Source organism: Leucoraja erinacea, unplaced genomic scaffold (assembly GCF_028641065.1).
Source record: "Leucoraja erinacea ecotype New England unplaced genomic scaffold, Leri_hhj_1 Leri_63S, whole genome shotgun sequence".
NCBI classification, from domain to species: domain Eukaryota; kingdom Metazoa; phylum Chordata; class Chondrichthyes; order Rajiformes; family Rajidae; genus Leucoraja; species Leucoraja erinaceus.
In genome coordinates, this window is record NW_026576553.1 from 51,694 (window position 1) to 68,763 (window position 17,070).

Genomic DNA, 17,070 nt, shown 5'->3' on the forward strand with positions numbered 1-17,070 from the left:
GCCCACAATGTTTAAGAGTTCTGGGCAACATGTTATAGGAAAGATATTGTCAAGATTGAAAGGGTTCAGAGAAGATTTACGAGGATATTGCCAGAACTCGAGGTATGAGCTATAGGGAGTAGGCTAGGTCTCTATTCCTTGGAGCGCAGGAGGATGAGGGGAGATCTTAGAGTCTTTTGCCCAGAGTAGGGGAATCGAGGACCAGAGGACATAGGTTCAAGGTGAAGGGGAAAAGAATTGATAGGAATCCGAGGGGTAACCTTTTCAGATTAAGGATGGTAGGTGTATGGAACGAGCTGCCAGAGGAGGTAGTTGAGACTGGGACTATCACATCCTTTAAGAAACAGTTAGACAGGTGCATGGATAGGGCAGGTTTGGAAGGATATGCAGGCAAGTGAGACTAGTGTAGCTGGGACATTGTTGCTGTTGTGGGCAAGTTGAGCCGAAGGGCCTGTTTCCACACTGGATCACTCTATGACTCTTTATGAGAACTAAAGGGTGCTGCTTTGGAAAGGAGGAACTACTTTAGACAGAGGGTGGTTTATCTGTGGAACTCATTGCTACAGAGGGCAGTGGAGGCCAAGTCAGTGGATATTTTTAAGACAGAGATAGACAAGTTCTTGATTAGATCAAGTGTCACGGGATATGGGGAGAAGGCAGGAAAATGAGACTAGGAGGCAGAGCCATGATTGAATGGCGGAGTAGACTCGATGGGTCGAATGACCTAAATCTACTCCTATAACATGTGCATTTGTGACTTTCTGCATTTGGAGTATTGTGTGCAGTCATAGGAAGGATATGGAGACTTTGATCAGAATGTTGTCTGCATTCTGCCAGTATCAGCCATAAAGAGTGGTTAGAAACATAGACAATAGGTGGAGGAAGAGGCCATTCGGCCCTTCGAGCCAGCAACGCCATTCATTGTGATCATGGCTGATCGTTCCCAATCAATAACCCGTGCATGCCTTCTCCCCATATCCCTTGACTCCACTAGCCCCTAGAGCTCTATCTAACTCTCTCTTAAATCCATCCAGTGACTTGGCCTCCACTGCCCTCTGTGGCAGGGAATTCCATAAATTCACAACTCTCTGGGTGAAAAAGTATTTTCTCACCTCAGTCTTAAATGACCTCCCCTTTATTCTAAGACTGTGTGTGGCCCCTGGTTCTGGACGCACCCAACATTGGGAACATTTTTCCTGCATCTAGCTTGTCCAGTCCTTTTATAATTGTATATGATTCTATAAGATTCCCCCTCATCCTTCTAAACTCCAGTGAATACAACCCTAGTCTTTTCAATCTTTCCTCATATGACAGTCCCGCCATCTCAGGGATCAATCTGGTGAACCTACGCTGCACTGCCTCGATCACAAGAATGCCCTTCCTCAAATTAGGAGACCAAAACTGTACACAATACTCCAGATACAGACTTGGGACGGGTCGGACAGACTTCGGATGGGTTTCTCTAAAACAAGAAAGGCAGTTTTGGAGATCGGATAGTTTATTTAGTTTAGCTTTTGAGATACAGTGTGGAAACAGGCCCTTTGGCCCATCAACCGTCGATCACCCATTTACACTACTTTAGTTTAGAGATACAAGGTGGAAAAATGCCATTCGGCCCACAGAGTCCGTGCCGACCAGCGATCCCACTGTAACACTAGCACGATCCTACACACTAGGGACAATTTACAATGTTTAACAATTTATACAACCAACAAACCTGCACGTCTTTGGAGTGTGTGAGGAAGCCCAGAGCAATCCCCTCCGGAGAAAACCTACCTGGTCACAGAGAGAATGTACGAACATGGTCAGCATGGAACCCGGGTGTCTTTCTGTGAGGAAGCAAGTCTACTGCTGAGCCAACATAGTAGGTATTGCTGGGCAAATTATTTGTTTTAAACAAGAGTGGTGGGTGGCTGTGCACGGGAGTGACCGTGGGGAATTTTGCAGTGAATCTTAAGGTTAGAGGGGTAAGATTTAATAGGACTACAGCTCGGCATTTAATACAATCATCCCCTCCAAGCTGGTTACCAAGCTCTCAGATCTGGGTCTCTGCGCATCCCTCTGCAATTGAATCCTCGACTTCCTCATCCACAGACCACAATCCGTTCGTATTGGTGGAAATGTGTCAGCCTCGATAACAATCAGCCAGGGAGCACCGCAAGGCTGCGTGCTCAGCCCCCTGCTGTACTCACTCTATATTCATGACTGCGTAGCCGGTCATAGTGCAAACTCCATCATCAAGTTCACCGACGACACCACTGTTGTGGGACGTATCATTGATGGAGGCAAGGCAGAGTATAGAAGTGAGATCGACCGACTGACTAAACGGTGCCAGCACAATAACCTGGCCCTCAACACCAGCGGAGCTCAGCTATAAGATCTTTGCTCTCTCCCTGCCCCGGCGCTACCCAACCCTCCTGCGCCACCACTACCCCACTTGCACTACTCCCCTCCTCTCTCCCCGCTGCCCCGGGCCGCGCACCTCCCTCTCCCCGCTGCCCCGGGCCGCGCACTCCTCTCTCCGCCCAAGTCAAAGACTAAAGCGAAGATACGGGAGCGGAGGCGGAAGCAAAGCTCCGATCTTTGGCCGGAAGCAAGATGGCGGAACAAGATGGCGAAGGCTGGTTGCTAAAATGGGTCCTATAATCGCCCATGAATCTTCCCATGACTGCACTACATGTTTCACGTAGGAGTAGGCCATCTTGCTCTGCTATAAGATCTTTGGTAGAGAGCATGCTGACCGGTTGCATCGTGGCTTGGTTCAGCAACCTGAGCGCCCAGGAGCTGAAAAGACTACAAAAAGTTGTAAACACTGCCCTATCCATCATCGGCTCTGACCTCCCTACCACCGAGGGGATCTATCCTCAAAAATATCCAGATTCAGGAACAGCTTCTTCCCCACAGCCATCAGACTATTACTCAACTCAAAGACAAATGTTAACTTTAATAGCGTGTGTGTGCGCGTGCGTGCGCGCGTATATATATATATATATATTCAATGGTATATGGACACACTGATCTGTTCTGTATTTATTTATGCCTACTATGTTCTGTTGTGCTGAAGCAAAGCAAGAATTTCATTGTCCTATCTGGGACACATTCAATAAACTCTCTTGAACTTGAACTCTTGAACCTGAGGGGCAACCTTACCCCAGAGGATTGTGGGGATATGGAACAAACTGCCAGAGGATGTTATTGCCTCGACATTTAAGTCATTTGGACAGGTACATGGGTAGGAAAGGTTTAGAGGGATATGGGCCAAACACAGGTAGGTGGGACTTGTGTATATGGGATTTCTTGATCAGCACGGGCAAGTTGGACCTGTTTCCATGTTATATGATTCTATGGTGTTTACAAAGTGTTCAGGTTGGGATATGAAGGACGAGATTAGTTTAATCATGACCTAATGGCCCACAATGAACATTAAGGCCAGTTCCCGTGTTGGAAGAAGCTGCAGATGCTGTTTAAACTAAAGATCCTATAGCAAGCAAGATAGAAAAAGACATAGTACGGTCATGGGCAGATTCATGGGTAATTTTCAGCCCCATTTCTGTAACCGGCTTCCGTCTCCGCACCAAAGATCCCGTGGGATACTAGTGCGGAGACGGAAGCTGGTTAAAAGTTATTTGGTAAAAATCTTCTTTTTCAGAATTATAATTTATGAACACACTGTTCCCCCGCAACGTTGATTACACTGCGAGTCGGGTCGGGCCCAGGTTCCGCTCCGTTGCGTACAACACGTCAGCCCATTGCATTTAGAAGGAGTGGTCTATCTTGCTCCGCTATAGGATCTTTGGTTTAAACCGTAGACACAAGAAGCTGGGGTAACTCAGCGGGACAGGCAGCATCTCTGGAGAGAAGGAATGGGTGACGTTTTGGGTCGAGACTGAATCCTTCTCACCAGAGATGCTGCCTGTCCCTCTGAGTTGCTCCAGCTTTTTGTGGCTATCCCCTGTGCTGTACTGCTCCACATGCAAGGTAACAAAGTAGACTCCGACACAACATCCAATTCAAAGAGAATTTTATTCTTACAATTTCCGCACGGAACGATCTCCGAAGAATGAAACGTTTTTACAGTGAAAGACCACAGACCGACACCCCCCCCCCCCCCCACCCCTCGTCACACATTGCAGTCGCGAGAGCCCCAGTTGAACGGCCTAACTATGGTCGCTCGTAAAAGCCCCAGCCACTTGCTTTCCCCCCCTGCCCACACTCTCTTCCACCAACTCAAACCCTGGCATCAAATCAACGAAAAGTCGACTATTCCAAGCGATGGAGTGAGGGGGGCAGCCTGACTTTAGTAACGTGCAAATTTTTAATAAGAAATAAGACCCCCCACCCCTTAATTTTTTCAGCTCACGAGCATGGATCTCGGGAAGTAACGCACGTGCCCCTTGCTCCCGCGGACAGACCCGGCTCAAGACAGTCGCTCACGAGCCTGAAACTGGAACTGTTTTACGGTGGCCCCCATTAAAATTCATGCATTATCAGCATCAACAGGATTTGCGCAAATGGACACTCGGTTCTCAGCGTGGGCCTGTTCCCAAGCTCTATGGCTACAATAAGAACTCAACCAAAGAAATAACCTTCAGGCAGGCAGCTGGATCTGGGGAATGAATGGTCCCCTCTGGATTCAAGCTGGGATGAATCACTTCATTCTCAGTAGGTTTGGAGACCAGGGAGGTCAATATCTTTCACTCTAGAGGAAACAACAGTATTTCTCACATCAAGGGAAAGGAGCCGTGATCCACTGTGACCGATTTAAGTGAGAAGTGAAATTATTTTTGCGTTTTTAAAAGATTGTTTTCCTGTTTAGTTTAGAGATACAGCGCAGAAACAGGCCCTTCGACCCACCGAGTCTGCACCGACCAGCGATCCCCGCACATTAACATTATCCTACATACATACACTAGGGACAATTTTCCACTTATACCCAGCCAATTAACCTACAAACCTGTACGTCTTTGGAGCTTGGGAGGAAACCGAAGATCTTGGAAAAAAACCACGCGGTCACGGGGAGAACGTACTCCGATCTCCTGCACTGCAAGCGCTGTAAGGCAACAACCTTACCGCTGTGCCAAGGGGCCGCATCTAATTAAGTCTTCCGCAGATTTCTTTCTTGGCCGTTGTCAAATGACAACAGCGATCTTGGAAGCTATTCGTAGCTCTAGAAGATGAAAATGGACAAACTGGGGAGGAACTGGAGAACTTAAAACAAAACTAAATATCCAGGAAAATCCCTTTCTGCAGGTTATTGATTGATTGATTGACACAGCGTGAAAACAAGCCCTTTGGCCCACCGAGCCCACACCAACCATCGATCACCAGTTCACACTAATTCCACGTTTTCTCACTCCCTGCACCCTAAGGGGCAATTTACAAAGGGCCAATTAATGCACAAACCTCTATTTTCTGTGGGAAACGGGAGGAAACCAGAGCACCCAGAGGAAACCCACGGGGTCAGGGAGAATGTGCAAACTCCACACACAGACCGCACCAGAGATCGGGATCTGACTCTGAGGCACGTCGCTGTAACGACTGTAGATGCCGACTGACTAATTTTCCCGGCATGCTCGGTTTTTGACTGTGTCAGCCGGTGGAAAAGAATTTCTACAAATCTTAGTGATTGCTCAACTTTCCCCTGGAGAGTGAACCAAGACAAACAGAGGTATAGAAAGAAGGAACTGCAGGTGCTGGTTCACAAAAGAAGACACAAAGTGCTGGAGTAACTCAGCGGGTCAGGTAGCATCTCTGGAGAACATGGATAGATGACGTTTTGGGTCAGGGCCCTTCTTCAGACTGGCGTTTCGGGTCCTTAATCTAGTTTGGAGATCCAGTGCAGAAACAGGCCCTTCGGCCCATCGAGTCCGCGCCGACCAGCGATCACCCCATACACCAGCACTATCCTACACACTAGGGACAATTTACAATTCTTACCAAAGCCAATTAATCTACAGACATGGGCGTCTTTGGAGTGTGGGAGGAAACCGGAGCACCCGGAGAAAACCCATGCGGTCACACGGAGAATGAGGACACTCCACACCAGAGATTGGGACTGAACCCGGGTCTCTGGCGCTGTTGAGGCAGCAACTCTACCGCTGCGCCACCGTGTCGGGATCTTTCTTCAGGTGCCCTCTCCAGAGATGCTGCCCGACCCAAACGAGCTGCTCCAGCACTCTGTGCCTCCTTCTCAAGCTGAAGCACATCTTCCCGATGGGGGAGGTTTATATGTTTGCCCAAATGATTTAGATAGGCTTCTAGCCATGACCACAGGTCAATTATCGACCGCAGTGCTGCAGATTAAAAATACAACCCCTGGATCAAATACTTAAAGCACTGCATTTAATACGAAGAAACAATGGTACGTTATCATTCATCTCTGCCCCCCCCCCAAGTCAGACATACACTGCTGAACACGCACGCACTCACACACGCAGCTCTGATCACCGTTATTCAATTAGCTTCTTGGCTTTAAAGAAGCGACGGAGATAGAAGACTTGCCAAGTGGCCAGGCCGACCAGACAGCACATGGAGAAGATGCTGAAATACAGGACACGGGCACTTGTCGATTCTGCGGAGAGAGAGAGAGAGAGAATTAAGCTCCTCAGTGGTTGTCAAGTCACCGAGCCACGCGGAGCAGAAATAATTGAATATTGATTTATCTAACTTCAAGTAACCATTGCTCCCCCTCTCTCACCGTGCCTCCCCCACCTTAGTCGTCGTACTAGTTTCATTGTAGTCCTGTTGGCTTTCACTATCTGAACAACTCATTATCACCTTCCCAACAGCCAACAATGGACCATTGTTGTCTCTATTTTCCTTTTCGCATATCTTTCAATCATTTGTCCTTCTATATCTCTCGTCGACACAAAATACCGGTGTAACTCAGCGGGACAGACAGGCAGCATCTCCGGAGAGAAGGAATGGGTGACGTTTCGGGTCGAGACCCTTCTTTCCGGTGGGCGGCGCGGCTCTGGCCAGCAACGGCCTCTGCAGTCTGTCCGCGTTTTATTATTTTCTGTCTGTGTTTTAATGTAGTTTTTGTTATTTTTTGTTGGGGTGTGTGTGTTGGGGGGTGGGGGGTGGGGGGGGGGGGGGGGGGAAAACTTTTTAAATCTCTCCCTGTACTGGAGACCCGACCTTTTCTCGTCGGGTTTCCGTTGTCGTTGGGGCCGCAACGAGGAGCGGCCTCCAACAGGAAGAAGCCGGGGACTCTGGTGCTACAACTCACCGTCGCCGTCGCGGGGCTGGCCGAGTCCGGAACGGTTGGAGCGGTGGAGGAGCGCGCTGCTGCTGCTGCTGCTGCGGCCCGACCGGAGAGTCGGAGGCCCCAACGACAGGTCTGTGGACAGCGGCACCGGGAGCCCGCGGCTCCCTGGAGGGAGACCGCTTTTCAGGGCTCTCGCAACGGCGACTTCCCCCGCCCGAGTTGCGGGGTTGAAGAGCTCCTGGAGCGGGGCCTGGCACCACTGCCCCGCGCGGCTGGGAATGGCCGCGTGACTCTGCGGCCTTGCATCACCCGGCGTGGCTTTAATGGCCGCGGGACAATTGCCATCGCCAGCCGGGGGCTTTGACTTTGACTCTGACTTCGGGGGCGGGGGGGGGAGAGTGCAGTGGAGAAATAAGTTTATTTGGCCTTCCATCACAGCGATGTGATGGATGTTTATGTAAATTATGTTGTGTCTTGGGTCTATGTGTTTGTATGTATGGCTGCAGAAACGGCATTTCGTTTGGACCTCAAGGGGTCCAAATGACAATAAATGTATCTTATCTTATCTTATATCTTCAGACAATCAGGGGAGAGGGAGCCGAGGCATATGGAAAGGAAAGGCGTGAAAACGACAGATCAAAGCAGACGATGATAAGGACATGTAGAATAGTCCATTGTTAGCTGAAGGCATACAATCAGTAAAATTAATCAGAACTACAGTGAAACTAGTCGGAGAACTAGGGTGGGGGAGGGACAGAGACGGAGGGAAAGCAAGGCTTTTGAAAGAAATCAATGTTCATACCGCCAGGTTGTAAGCTGCCCAAGCTGTATCACGCAATCTATACCCCTTGTTTCCCTTTCTCCTGACCCCTCAGTCTGAAGAAGGGTCTCGACCCAAAACGTCACCTATGCTGCCTGAGTCACTACAGCTTTTTTTTTTGTCTATCTTTGGTTTTTACCAGCATCTGCAGTTCCTTCCTACACATCATATGTTAACTTCTGTATAAAATCATGAGAGGAATAGATCGGATGCCTGCGCAGAGTACGTAAATCGAGGATCAAAGGACATAGGTTTAAGGTGAAGGGGAAAAGATTTAATAGGAATCTGAGGGGCAACATTTTCACGTAAAGGGTGATGGGTGTATGGAACAAGCTGCCAGAGGAGGTAGTTGAGGCTGGGACTATCCCAACAACTATCTCAGAAAGCAGTGGAGGCTAATTCTCTGGATGCTTTCAAGAGGGAGTTAGATAGAGCTCTTAATAGCGGAGTCAAGCAATATGGGGAGAAGGCAGGAATAGGGTACTGATTGTGGATGATCAACCATGATCACAGTGAATGACAGTGCTGGCTCGAAGGGTCAAATGGCCTCTACTCCTGCACCTATTGTCTATTGAAACAGTCAAGTTTATTTGTCACATACGAGATGTACAGTGCAATGAAAAGTGGCAATGCTTGCAGATTGTGCGGTATGTGGATAGGACAGGTTTGGGGGGATATGACCAAACGCGGGCAGGTGTGATGAGTGCCCCCTGGGACATTGTTGGCCGGCATGGGCAAGTTGGGCCTGTCTCCTCTATGACTCTGGCGCTGTGAGGCAGCAACTCTGCCGCAGTGACTGAGAAAGCGGCATGCAGGGGTCAGGGACAGTCCAGCTGGCTGCCCAGTGGAGGGGCTGCGCTCACCGTTTGTGTCCCTCATCTCTTCCTCCCGCTGCTTCATGTAGGCAAAGTCGTTGACGATCGCCTCCGACAGGTCCTCCAGCCGCCGCAGCTCCACCTCCAGAGGTTTCAGCTTCTCCGCCTTCGCAACCTGACGGGGAGAGACAAGCGTTCTTGCAGACTGCCCCAAAAACATCGCCCATCCCACCGTGGATAGAAAGCCGGGACAACCGCCCACCTCCACTGCAATCCCACCCCTGACGCACAGAGACCCTGGCCATCTCAGTACAGACCGCACCTGTGGTCAGGATCGAACCCGGGTCTCTGGCGCTGTGAGGCAGCAGCTCTACCTGCTGCACCACCGTGCTGCCGTGATACAGCATGGAGCCAGGCCCTTTGACCCACCGAGTCCACGCCGACCATCGATCGCCCGTTCACACAAATCTACATAACAATATCACCAGGAGACTATAGTCCAATACAAGCACTGAGTAGATGCACTGAGCAAATCAACGATTGGATGAACCAGAATTTTCTCCAATTAAACAAAGAAAAAACTGAAATAATTGTTTTTGGAGCCAAGGAAAAACGATTAAAAGTTAGCACCCAGCTTCAAATGGTAATGCTAAAAACAACAAACCAAGCCAGAAACTTAGGAGCAGTCATGGACTCAGACCTGAACTTCAACAGCCACATAAAAACAGTCACAAAGTCAGCCTACTATCACCTAAAGAATATATCAAGGATTAAAGGACTTATGTCTCAGCAGGATTTGGAAAAACTTGTCCATGCATTTATCTTCAGCAGGCTCGACTACTGTAACAGTGTCTTTACAGGTCTCCCTAAAAAGTCGATCAGACAGCTGCAGTTAATTCAGAACGCTGCTGCTCGAGTCTTCACTAAGACCAAAAAAGTAGATCACATTACTCCAGTTCTGAGGTCTTTACACTGGCTTCCTGTCTGTCAAATAATTGATTTCAAAATACTACTGTTGGTTTACAAAGCACTGAATGGTTTAGGGCCAAAATACATTTCTGACCGTCTGCTTAGCTACGAACCACCCAGACCTCTCAGATCGTCTGGGACAGGTCTGCTCTGTGTTCCCAGAGTCAAAACTAAACATGGAGAGGCAGCATTTATGCACCACATATCTGGAACAAACTCCCAGAAAACTGCAGGTCTGAGAGTTGCAGGTCTGCTGCAACTCTCAGCTCTTTTAAATCTAGACTGAAGACTTTTCTGTTTGCCGCTGCCTTTAAGTAAACAATACAATTTATTAATTACCTATACTGCACTGTCACTTCTATTCCTGGTTTGATTCTATTTTAAATATTTTGTTTGATTGCTTTTAATTTTGTAATTATTTTATCTGAAAAATCTAATAATCGTTCAACATCTAAATGTCATTTTATATGTGTTTGTTTCCAATGCGTTTAATGTTTTATGTAAAGCACTTTGAATGACCTTGTTGTTGAAAGGTGCTATACAAATAAACTTGCCTTGCCTTACGTTAGCCCACTTTCTCACCCGCTCCCTACACACTAAGGCGCAGCTGGTTGAGCCACTGCTGAACTACGCCAGAGACCTTGGTTCGATTCTGACCTCGGGTGCTGTCTGTGTGGAGCCTGCACGTTCACCCTGTGACCGTTTGGATTACCTCCGGGAGCTCGGTTTCCTCCTACTACTGCCGCATGGGTTCCCTCTCGCGTTTCTAAGACGTGCGGGTTTGTAGGTCGTGATCGATGGCCGGCGTGGACTCCACGCTGCATCTCTAAACTAACCTACACGTCTTGGGAACACGAGAGGAACCCAATGCAGTCACAGGGAGAATGTGCAAACTCCACACATACGCAGACAGACAGGCAGGTAGCACCCAAGGTCAGGGTTGAACCCGGGTCTCTGGCGTTACAAGGCAGTGGCTCTACCAGCTGCGCCATGTCCCCGCAAACTGGACCGTGCCCGCCCCCTGCCAAAGTATCGAGCGTGCATTAGCCCATCATCTCCCGTGATCACGTCTCTCCTAGTGAACGGCACTTGCACCCTCCCCCCACTAGACAGCGGCCCTCAAACTCTGTACACGTACACCCACAAACACGCCCCCTCCCAACCCGGCGAGCTCACGCCCCCCTCCCGTAGAACTACCACCCCGCGTATAGAAGGAGGCGCGGTGACCTACGTCTTCATAGTTTTTGGCCTCCACTCCGTGTTTGGTGTTGAGAACGATCTGCTGGTCCGGGCCCCGGAAGTGCCCTGGGAACAAGGGAAACACAATCACATCGTTTCACAGCGAGGAGCTCGCAACCAAGCCTAGGATACAGCAATCACGGCGTGGGTAGAGTTGCCGCCTCACAGCGCCAGAGGCCCGGGTTTGTTCCTCACAACTTCTGCTGTCGGTATGGTGTTTGCACATTCACCCTGTGACTGTGTGGATTTTCTCCGAATGACACCGTTTTCTCCCATACTCAAAAAACATACAGATTTTTCACACAGAGAGTGTGTGAATCTGTGGAATTCTCTGCCACAGAGGGTAGTTGAGGCCAGTTCATTGGCTATATTTAAGAGGGAGTTAGATGTGGCCCTTGTGGCTAAGGGGATCAGGGGGTATGGAGAGAAGGCAGGTACGGGATACTGAGTTGGATGATCAGCCATGATCATATTGAATGGCGGTGCAGGCTCGAAGGGCCGAATGGCCTACTCCTGCACCTATTTCTATGTTTTCTATTTGCAGGTTAAATTTTGCTTGTGTCAGCACAGACTCGGTGGGCCGAAGGGCCTGACCACGGGTGCCGTCTTAACAGAGCCTGTACCTTCTCCCTGTGGATTTTCTCCAGGTGCTCTGGTTTCCTCGCACATCCCAAAGATGTGCAGGTTTGTACGTTCATTTGTAGGATGGGATTGCACATCACTATTGCATGGGTGATTAATGGGCGGCATGGACTCAATAAGCCAAGGGGCCTGTTTCCACGCAATATCTCTAAAACTAATCACTTAGCCCTCCTTGCTCCCTCTCTCCAGAATCACCCCCCCCGGCTCCAAACATCCCCTTCGGACACTCTGGTTTCCTCCCGCCCACAAGACGTGCAGATCTGAAGGTTCATTGGCTTTACTTTAGACTTCAGAGATACAGCGCGGAAACAGGCCCTTCAGCCCAGAGTCTATGCCGACCAGCGATCCCCGCACATTGACACTATCCCACACACATTAGGGACAACTTGCATTTGTACCAAGCCAATTAACCTACAAACCTGCAAGTCTGTGAAGTGTGGGAGGAAAACAAAGACCTCGGAGAAAACCCACGCAGGTCACGGGGAGAACGTACAAACTCCGTGCAGACAGCACCCGTGGTCGGGATCGAACCCAGGTCTCTGGCGCTGCAAGGCAGCAAATCTACCACTGAGGTACCCGTGATGAGGGGCGAGAGGGCGGCAGGCAGAGCAAGCTGAACGGAGTCTGGTGCCGCAGCTGCATACAGAGGCGCGGGGGGTGGGGGAGGAAAGACGAGAGATAAAATTCAGAGAGGGAGTTTGCAGAGTAACATGGAGGATGGCAGGAAGTGTTTTAATTGGAGGTCGCTGAGGGGGTAGAGTAGTCACACAGCGTGGAAACCGGCCATTCCGTCCAATTTACCCACATGTCCCCGTCTACACTAGTCCCTCCTGCCTGCGTTTGGCACATATCTTTCCGAACCTGTTCATTCCAAGAGCTCTCCCGAGTTTAAAAAAAATCAAACTCGGGGTAAGCACGGAGAATGAACGTAGCGGGTACGTCGGAGCTCGGAGACGTCTCTTACCGGCTCGCAACGCTAACGGCAGGACCCGGGAAGACTCGCTAACGGCAGGTAAGCACGGGAAGACTCGGGAAGATTTTTCAAAATGTTGAAAAATGTCCATGAGAGCCCCGAGTACTGACGAGTGGGCATTACCGTAAATCTCCGAGTTTGAATCAACTCGGGAGAGCTTTTGCAAAGAACACGTACCGTGGGACAGGGGTTTTAGATTCCTCTTAAATCTTCCCCCCCTCACCTTAAACATTTGTCCTCTGGTTCTCGATTCCCCTACTCTGAGCAAGAGACTGTGTGTTAACCCTATGTATACCTCTCATGATTTTATACACCTCCATAGGATGACCTCTCACCCTCCAGCATGCCAAGGAATAATGCCCTATCCTGCCTATTCTCGAGCCCTGGCAACGTTCTCATTAATTTTCTCTGCACCCTTTCCACCTTAGCAACACCCTTACTATAGCAGGGTAATCAAAACTGAACACAAAACTCAAACCATGATCTCATCGTCCCCAATTAATTAATCCCATCGATAAAAGTTGGTAAGAAAATTACTTTGCAAGTCCAAACATTCTGGGGTTTTTTGTCTTGGTACCAGCTGCACATCCCTTGTGAATTCCCATCAACTGACCAGACACGTCCAATATCAAGGTTTCAGTTCTGTACTTTGCTCTCTGCTGCCCAAGTTCCTGCCACACAGCAACGTCTCTACTTCCTCATAGGGCTTAGGAAGTTCGGCATGTCCCCCAACAGTTTAGTGCAAGATAAAGCCAGTAAATTCTGATCAGATAGCCTGAGGATCGGCAATGAGGTAGATAGTAGTTCAACACCGCTCTCTGGTTGTGGTTGGATGGTTCAGTTGCCTGATAACACCTGGGGAGAAACGGTGCCTGAATTTGGAGATGTGCGTTTTCACACTTCTGTACCCCTTGCCTGGTGGGAGTGGGGAGAAGAGAGAGTGGCCGGGGTGAGACTGGTCCTTGATTATGCTGCTGGCCTTGCCGAGGCAGCTTGAGGGAGCAATAGTCAATTGAAGGGAGGTTGGTTTGTGTGATGGTCTGGGCTGCGTCAATTCACTGCAATTTCTTGCGGTCTTGGCTGTTCCCAAACTAAGCTGCGATGCATCACAATAACATGGCGCATCTGTAGATGCATCACAGCCTGGTGTGAGAACAGTTCCATCAAAGATCGCAAGAAATTGCAGTGAATTGTGCAGGCCGCCCAAACTATCACCCAAACCAACCACCCTTCTTCCATTTACTCCATTTTTATACCTCACACAGCCTCGGCAAGGCCAGCAGCATAATCAAGGACCAGTTGCACCCTGGCCACTACTTCTTTTCCCATTGGACAAGATGTACAGAAGTGTGAAAGGACACACCTACATGCTTACATATTCAGATTCAGGGACAGCTTCCTCGCAGCTGTTATCAGGCATCTGAACCATCCTACCAATAACTAGAGAGCGGTCCTGAGTTACCATCAACCTCATTGGACTATCTTTGCTGGGACTTTATCTTGCACTAAATGTTATTCACAACATGTATCTGTACACTGTGGATGGCTCAATTGTAATCATGGATTGTCTTCCCTCTGGCTGGTTAACACACAACAAAAGCTTTTCACTATACCACAGCACACGTGATAATAAACTAAACCAAACTAAACTCAGAAGTTTGAAACCGCACACCTCCAGTTTCAGGGACAGTTTCTTCCCAGCCGTTATCAGGGAACTGAAGCATCCTATCAACAACTAGAGAGTGGTCCCGGCCTCCCAGCAACCTCATTGGAGACCCTTGGACTATCTTAAATTAGGACTTAACCTTGCACTTAACGTTATCCCCTTTATCCTGCGTCTGTACACTGTGGATGGGTTAATTGTAAACATTGTAGTCTTTCCGCTGACAAGATAGGAGGTAACAGAAATGCTTTTCACTGTACCTACAAGAATTATTGCAATTATTGGTGTGCCTCTGCATGTGTATATTATATGTATATATATATATATATATATATATATGTAGGTATGTATATGTGAACGGGTGCGCACAGAACTTTTTTTCTCGTTTTTTATATTGTTTACATTGTCCTATGTTTGCATATTCTGTTGTGCTGGCTGCAAGTAAGAATTTCACTATTCTAGTCAAGAGAGTTCGATAGAGCGCATAAAGATAGCGGAGTCAAGGGATATGGGGAGAAGGCAGGAACGGGGTACTGATTGTGGATGATCAGCCATGATCACATTGAATGGCGGTGCTGGCTGGAAAGGCCAAATGGTCTACCTCCTGCAGCTATTGTCTATCTGGGACATGCGCCAATTGACTCATGACTACATGATTATAATCAACCATAGACACAAAATGCTGGAGCAACTCAGCGAGACAGGCAGCATCTTCGGCGTGTTGGCCTGGGTGACGTTTTGGGTCGAGATCCTTCTTCAGATTATTATAATCAACTCTTGACTCAATTGGATCTTACTTCGGTACACGTGACAATAATAAATAAAACTAAACATCCTGGCCCCAGCTTGGACTCACCCGCGGGTAGCCGGTTCTCGAAGCAGATCTCAAACATGTCATAGTCGTCGGTGGTGAAGGCAAACTTGCCTTTGCTGGCCTGCTCTTTGGAGTAGAGAATGTGGCCGGAGGAGTCCGTCACCTGGGAGAGAGCACATGTGGGATCTTACGATACGACAGAACATTAATCTTCCCAGGAGGGAAATTGATGCACCAACAGTCATAAAACACAACGACAAGATACATGAAATTAAAGTGACAAGTGGAAAGGATAGGAGATAAGCAGAGACTGGGGGAGGGTGGGGGTGTCAGTCTACCCAACGACAGAAGGGGGAGGAGGTGTAGTTTAATAGCCACAGGGAAGAAGGATCTCCTGTGGCGTTCTGTGCTGCATCAAAGTGGAACCAGTCTGTTGCTGAAGGTGCTCCTCAGGTTGACCAGTGTGTCATGGAGGGGATGGGCTGTATTGTCCAAGAAGCTCTGCAATTTGAGGAGCATCCTCCCCTCAAAGACTACCTCCCGTGAATCCAACTCTGCCCCCAGGACGGAGCAAGCCGTCTATACCCAGATATCTTGGGTATCTTGATATCCCCTTCCCTCCTTACCACCCCCCCCACCACTTCTATCCTCTCCCACTCCTTCCGCTTTCATCACCACCACCCCATGTACCATATCCTACCTCCCTCTACCCCCATTCCTTGTTCAAGAAGGAACTGCAGACGCTGGAAAATCGAAGGTAGACAAATTTGCTGGAGAAAATCAGCGGCTGCAGCAGCATCTATGGAGCGAAGGAAATAGGCAACGTCTGAAGAAGGGTTTCGGCCCGAAACACTTGCCTATTTCCTTCACTCCATAGATGCTGCCGCACCCGCTGAATTTCTTCAGCAATTTTGTCTACCCCCATTCCTTTCCCCCCCTCTCCTCATCCTCCCCCACTTCCTCCTCTCCCCACCTCATGTGTGTTTTACCCTTTCCTCTTCAACCCCAGAGCCACTCACCCCCATCCCTTTTCCCCCCTCCCCGTCTGCACACTACCCTACCATCCCCCCATCCCTCCTCAACTCTCCTCCCTCCTCCCCCCCCCTCCTTCCTCCCCCCCCTCCCCCCCCATCCCCCCCCCCTCTCCTCCCCCTTTTTTAATTAAATTTAACACCAATCCCCTCCTCCTCACCTCCCCCCCCCCCCCCCCCCCTCCCCCCCCCCATTACTCCCCCCCCCCCCACACCTCCCCCCCCCCACTCTCCCACTCCTCTCCCTCCCCCTCCTCGCACCCCCTCTCCCTTCCCGGTCTCTCCCCCCCCCCCCCATCCCCTTCCCCCATCCACCCCCCCCCATCCCTCTCTCCCCCCTCCTCCTCCCCCCCCCCACTCTTTCTCCCCCCCCCCCCCTCCCCCCTCTCCACCCCCCAACACTCTCCCCCCCCCCCCCCCCATCCCCCATCCCCCCAGTACCTTGAGGTCGGTGCGGCCGCCGGGCTGTTCACTCAGCTCGTACTCTCCGGTCACCAGGACGTCCTTGTGGATCTCCTCGCGCAGACACTTCCTGGCGTTGGCGGGGAGATGGAAGGAGACGGCGGCGGCGGGGTGTGCGAGGCGGAGGAGGGTGATGGCGGCGAGGGCGAGGGCGACGGGCAGCAGCGGACACGGAGACGGAGACGGAGACGGACACGGCGGCGACATGGCGGAGCGAGCGGGCCGAGCAGGCCTCCTCCCTCCCTCACTTCCGGCGGCGTCGCGCGCGTGGCGCCAGCTGGTTGGCGGCTCCAGCGTCACTTCCGCCATGAGCGGGGCAAGCGCAGAGTCATCCCCCTGCAACACTCTGGGACAGAGCATGCGCAGTGCCCCTCCCCACGCTGGACATGCGCAATGCCCCTCTCCACGCTGGAGTGTGTCATGCGCAGTGCT

The 17,070-nt window shown here is 50.1% G+C and overlaps 1 protein-coding gene across 1 annotated transcript; it reads right to left on the reverse strand.

The window, feature by feature from the left end:
* Window positions 1–4,088: 4,088 nt before the first annotated feature.
* Window positions 4,089–16,864, reverse strand: LOC129694372 (transmembrane emp24 domain-containing protein 10-like). Its single transcript, XM_055631072.1, has 5 exons — window positions 16,618–16,864; window positions 15,188–15,308; window positions 11,046–11,119; window positions 8,894–9,020; window positions 4,089–6,571 (listed from the first exon to the last, which is right to left on the reverse strand). The coding sequence occupies exons 1-5, from the start codon at window positions 16,843–16,845 to the stop codon at window positions 6,450–6,452; spliced, it is 672 nt and encodes a 223-aa protein (XP_055487047.1). The 5' UTR covers window positions 16,846–16,864; the 3' UTR covers window positions 4,089–6,449.
* Between the last annotated feature and the right edge of the window lie 206 nt (window positions 16,865–17,070).

What these genes read in the sequence shown, in the direction of transcription:
- LOC129694372 (XM_055631072.1), bottom strand. Translation starts at nt 16,845, where the DNA reads ATGTCGCCGCCGTGTCCGTCTCCGTCTCCGTCTCCGTGTCCGCTGCTG. An exon ending in GCGGCCGCACCGACCTCAAG is followed by an intron (nt 15,309 to 16,617) that starts GTACTGGGGGGA and finishes GCTCTCTCCCAG; the next exon opens with GTGACGGACTCCTCCGGCCA. An exon ending in AGAGATGAGGGACACAAACG is followed by an intron (nt 6,572 to 8,893) that starts GTGAGCGCAGCC and finishes CTCTCTCCGCAG; the next exon opens with AATCGACAAGTGCCCGTGTC.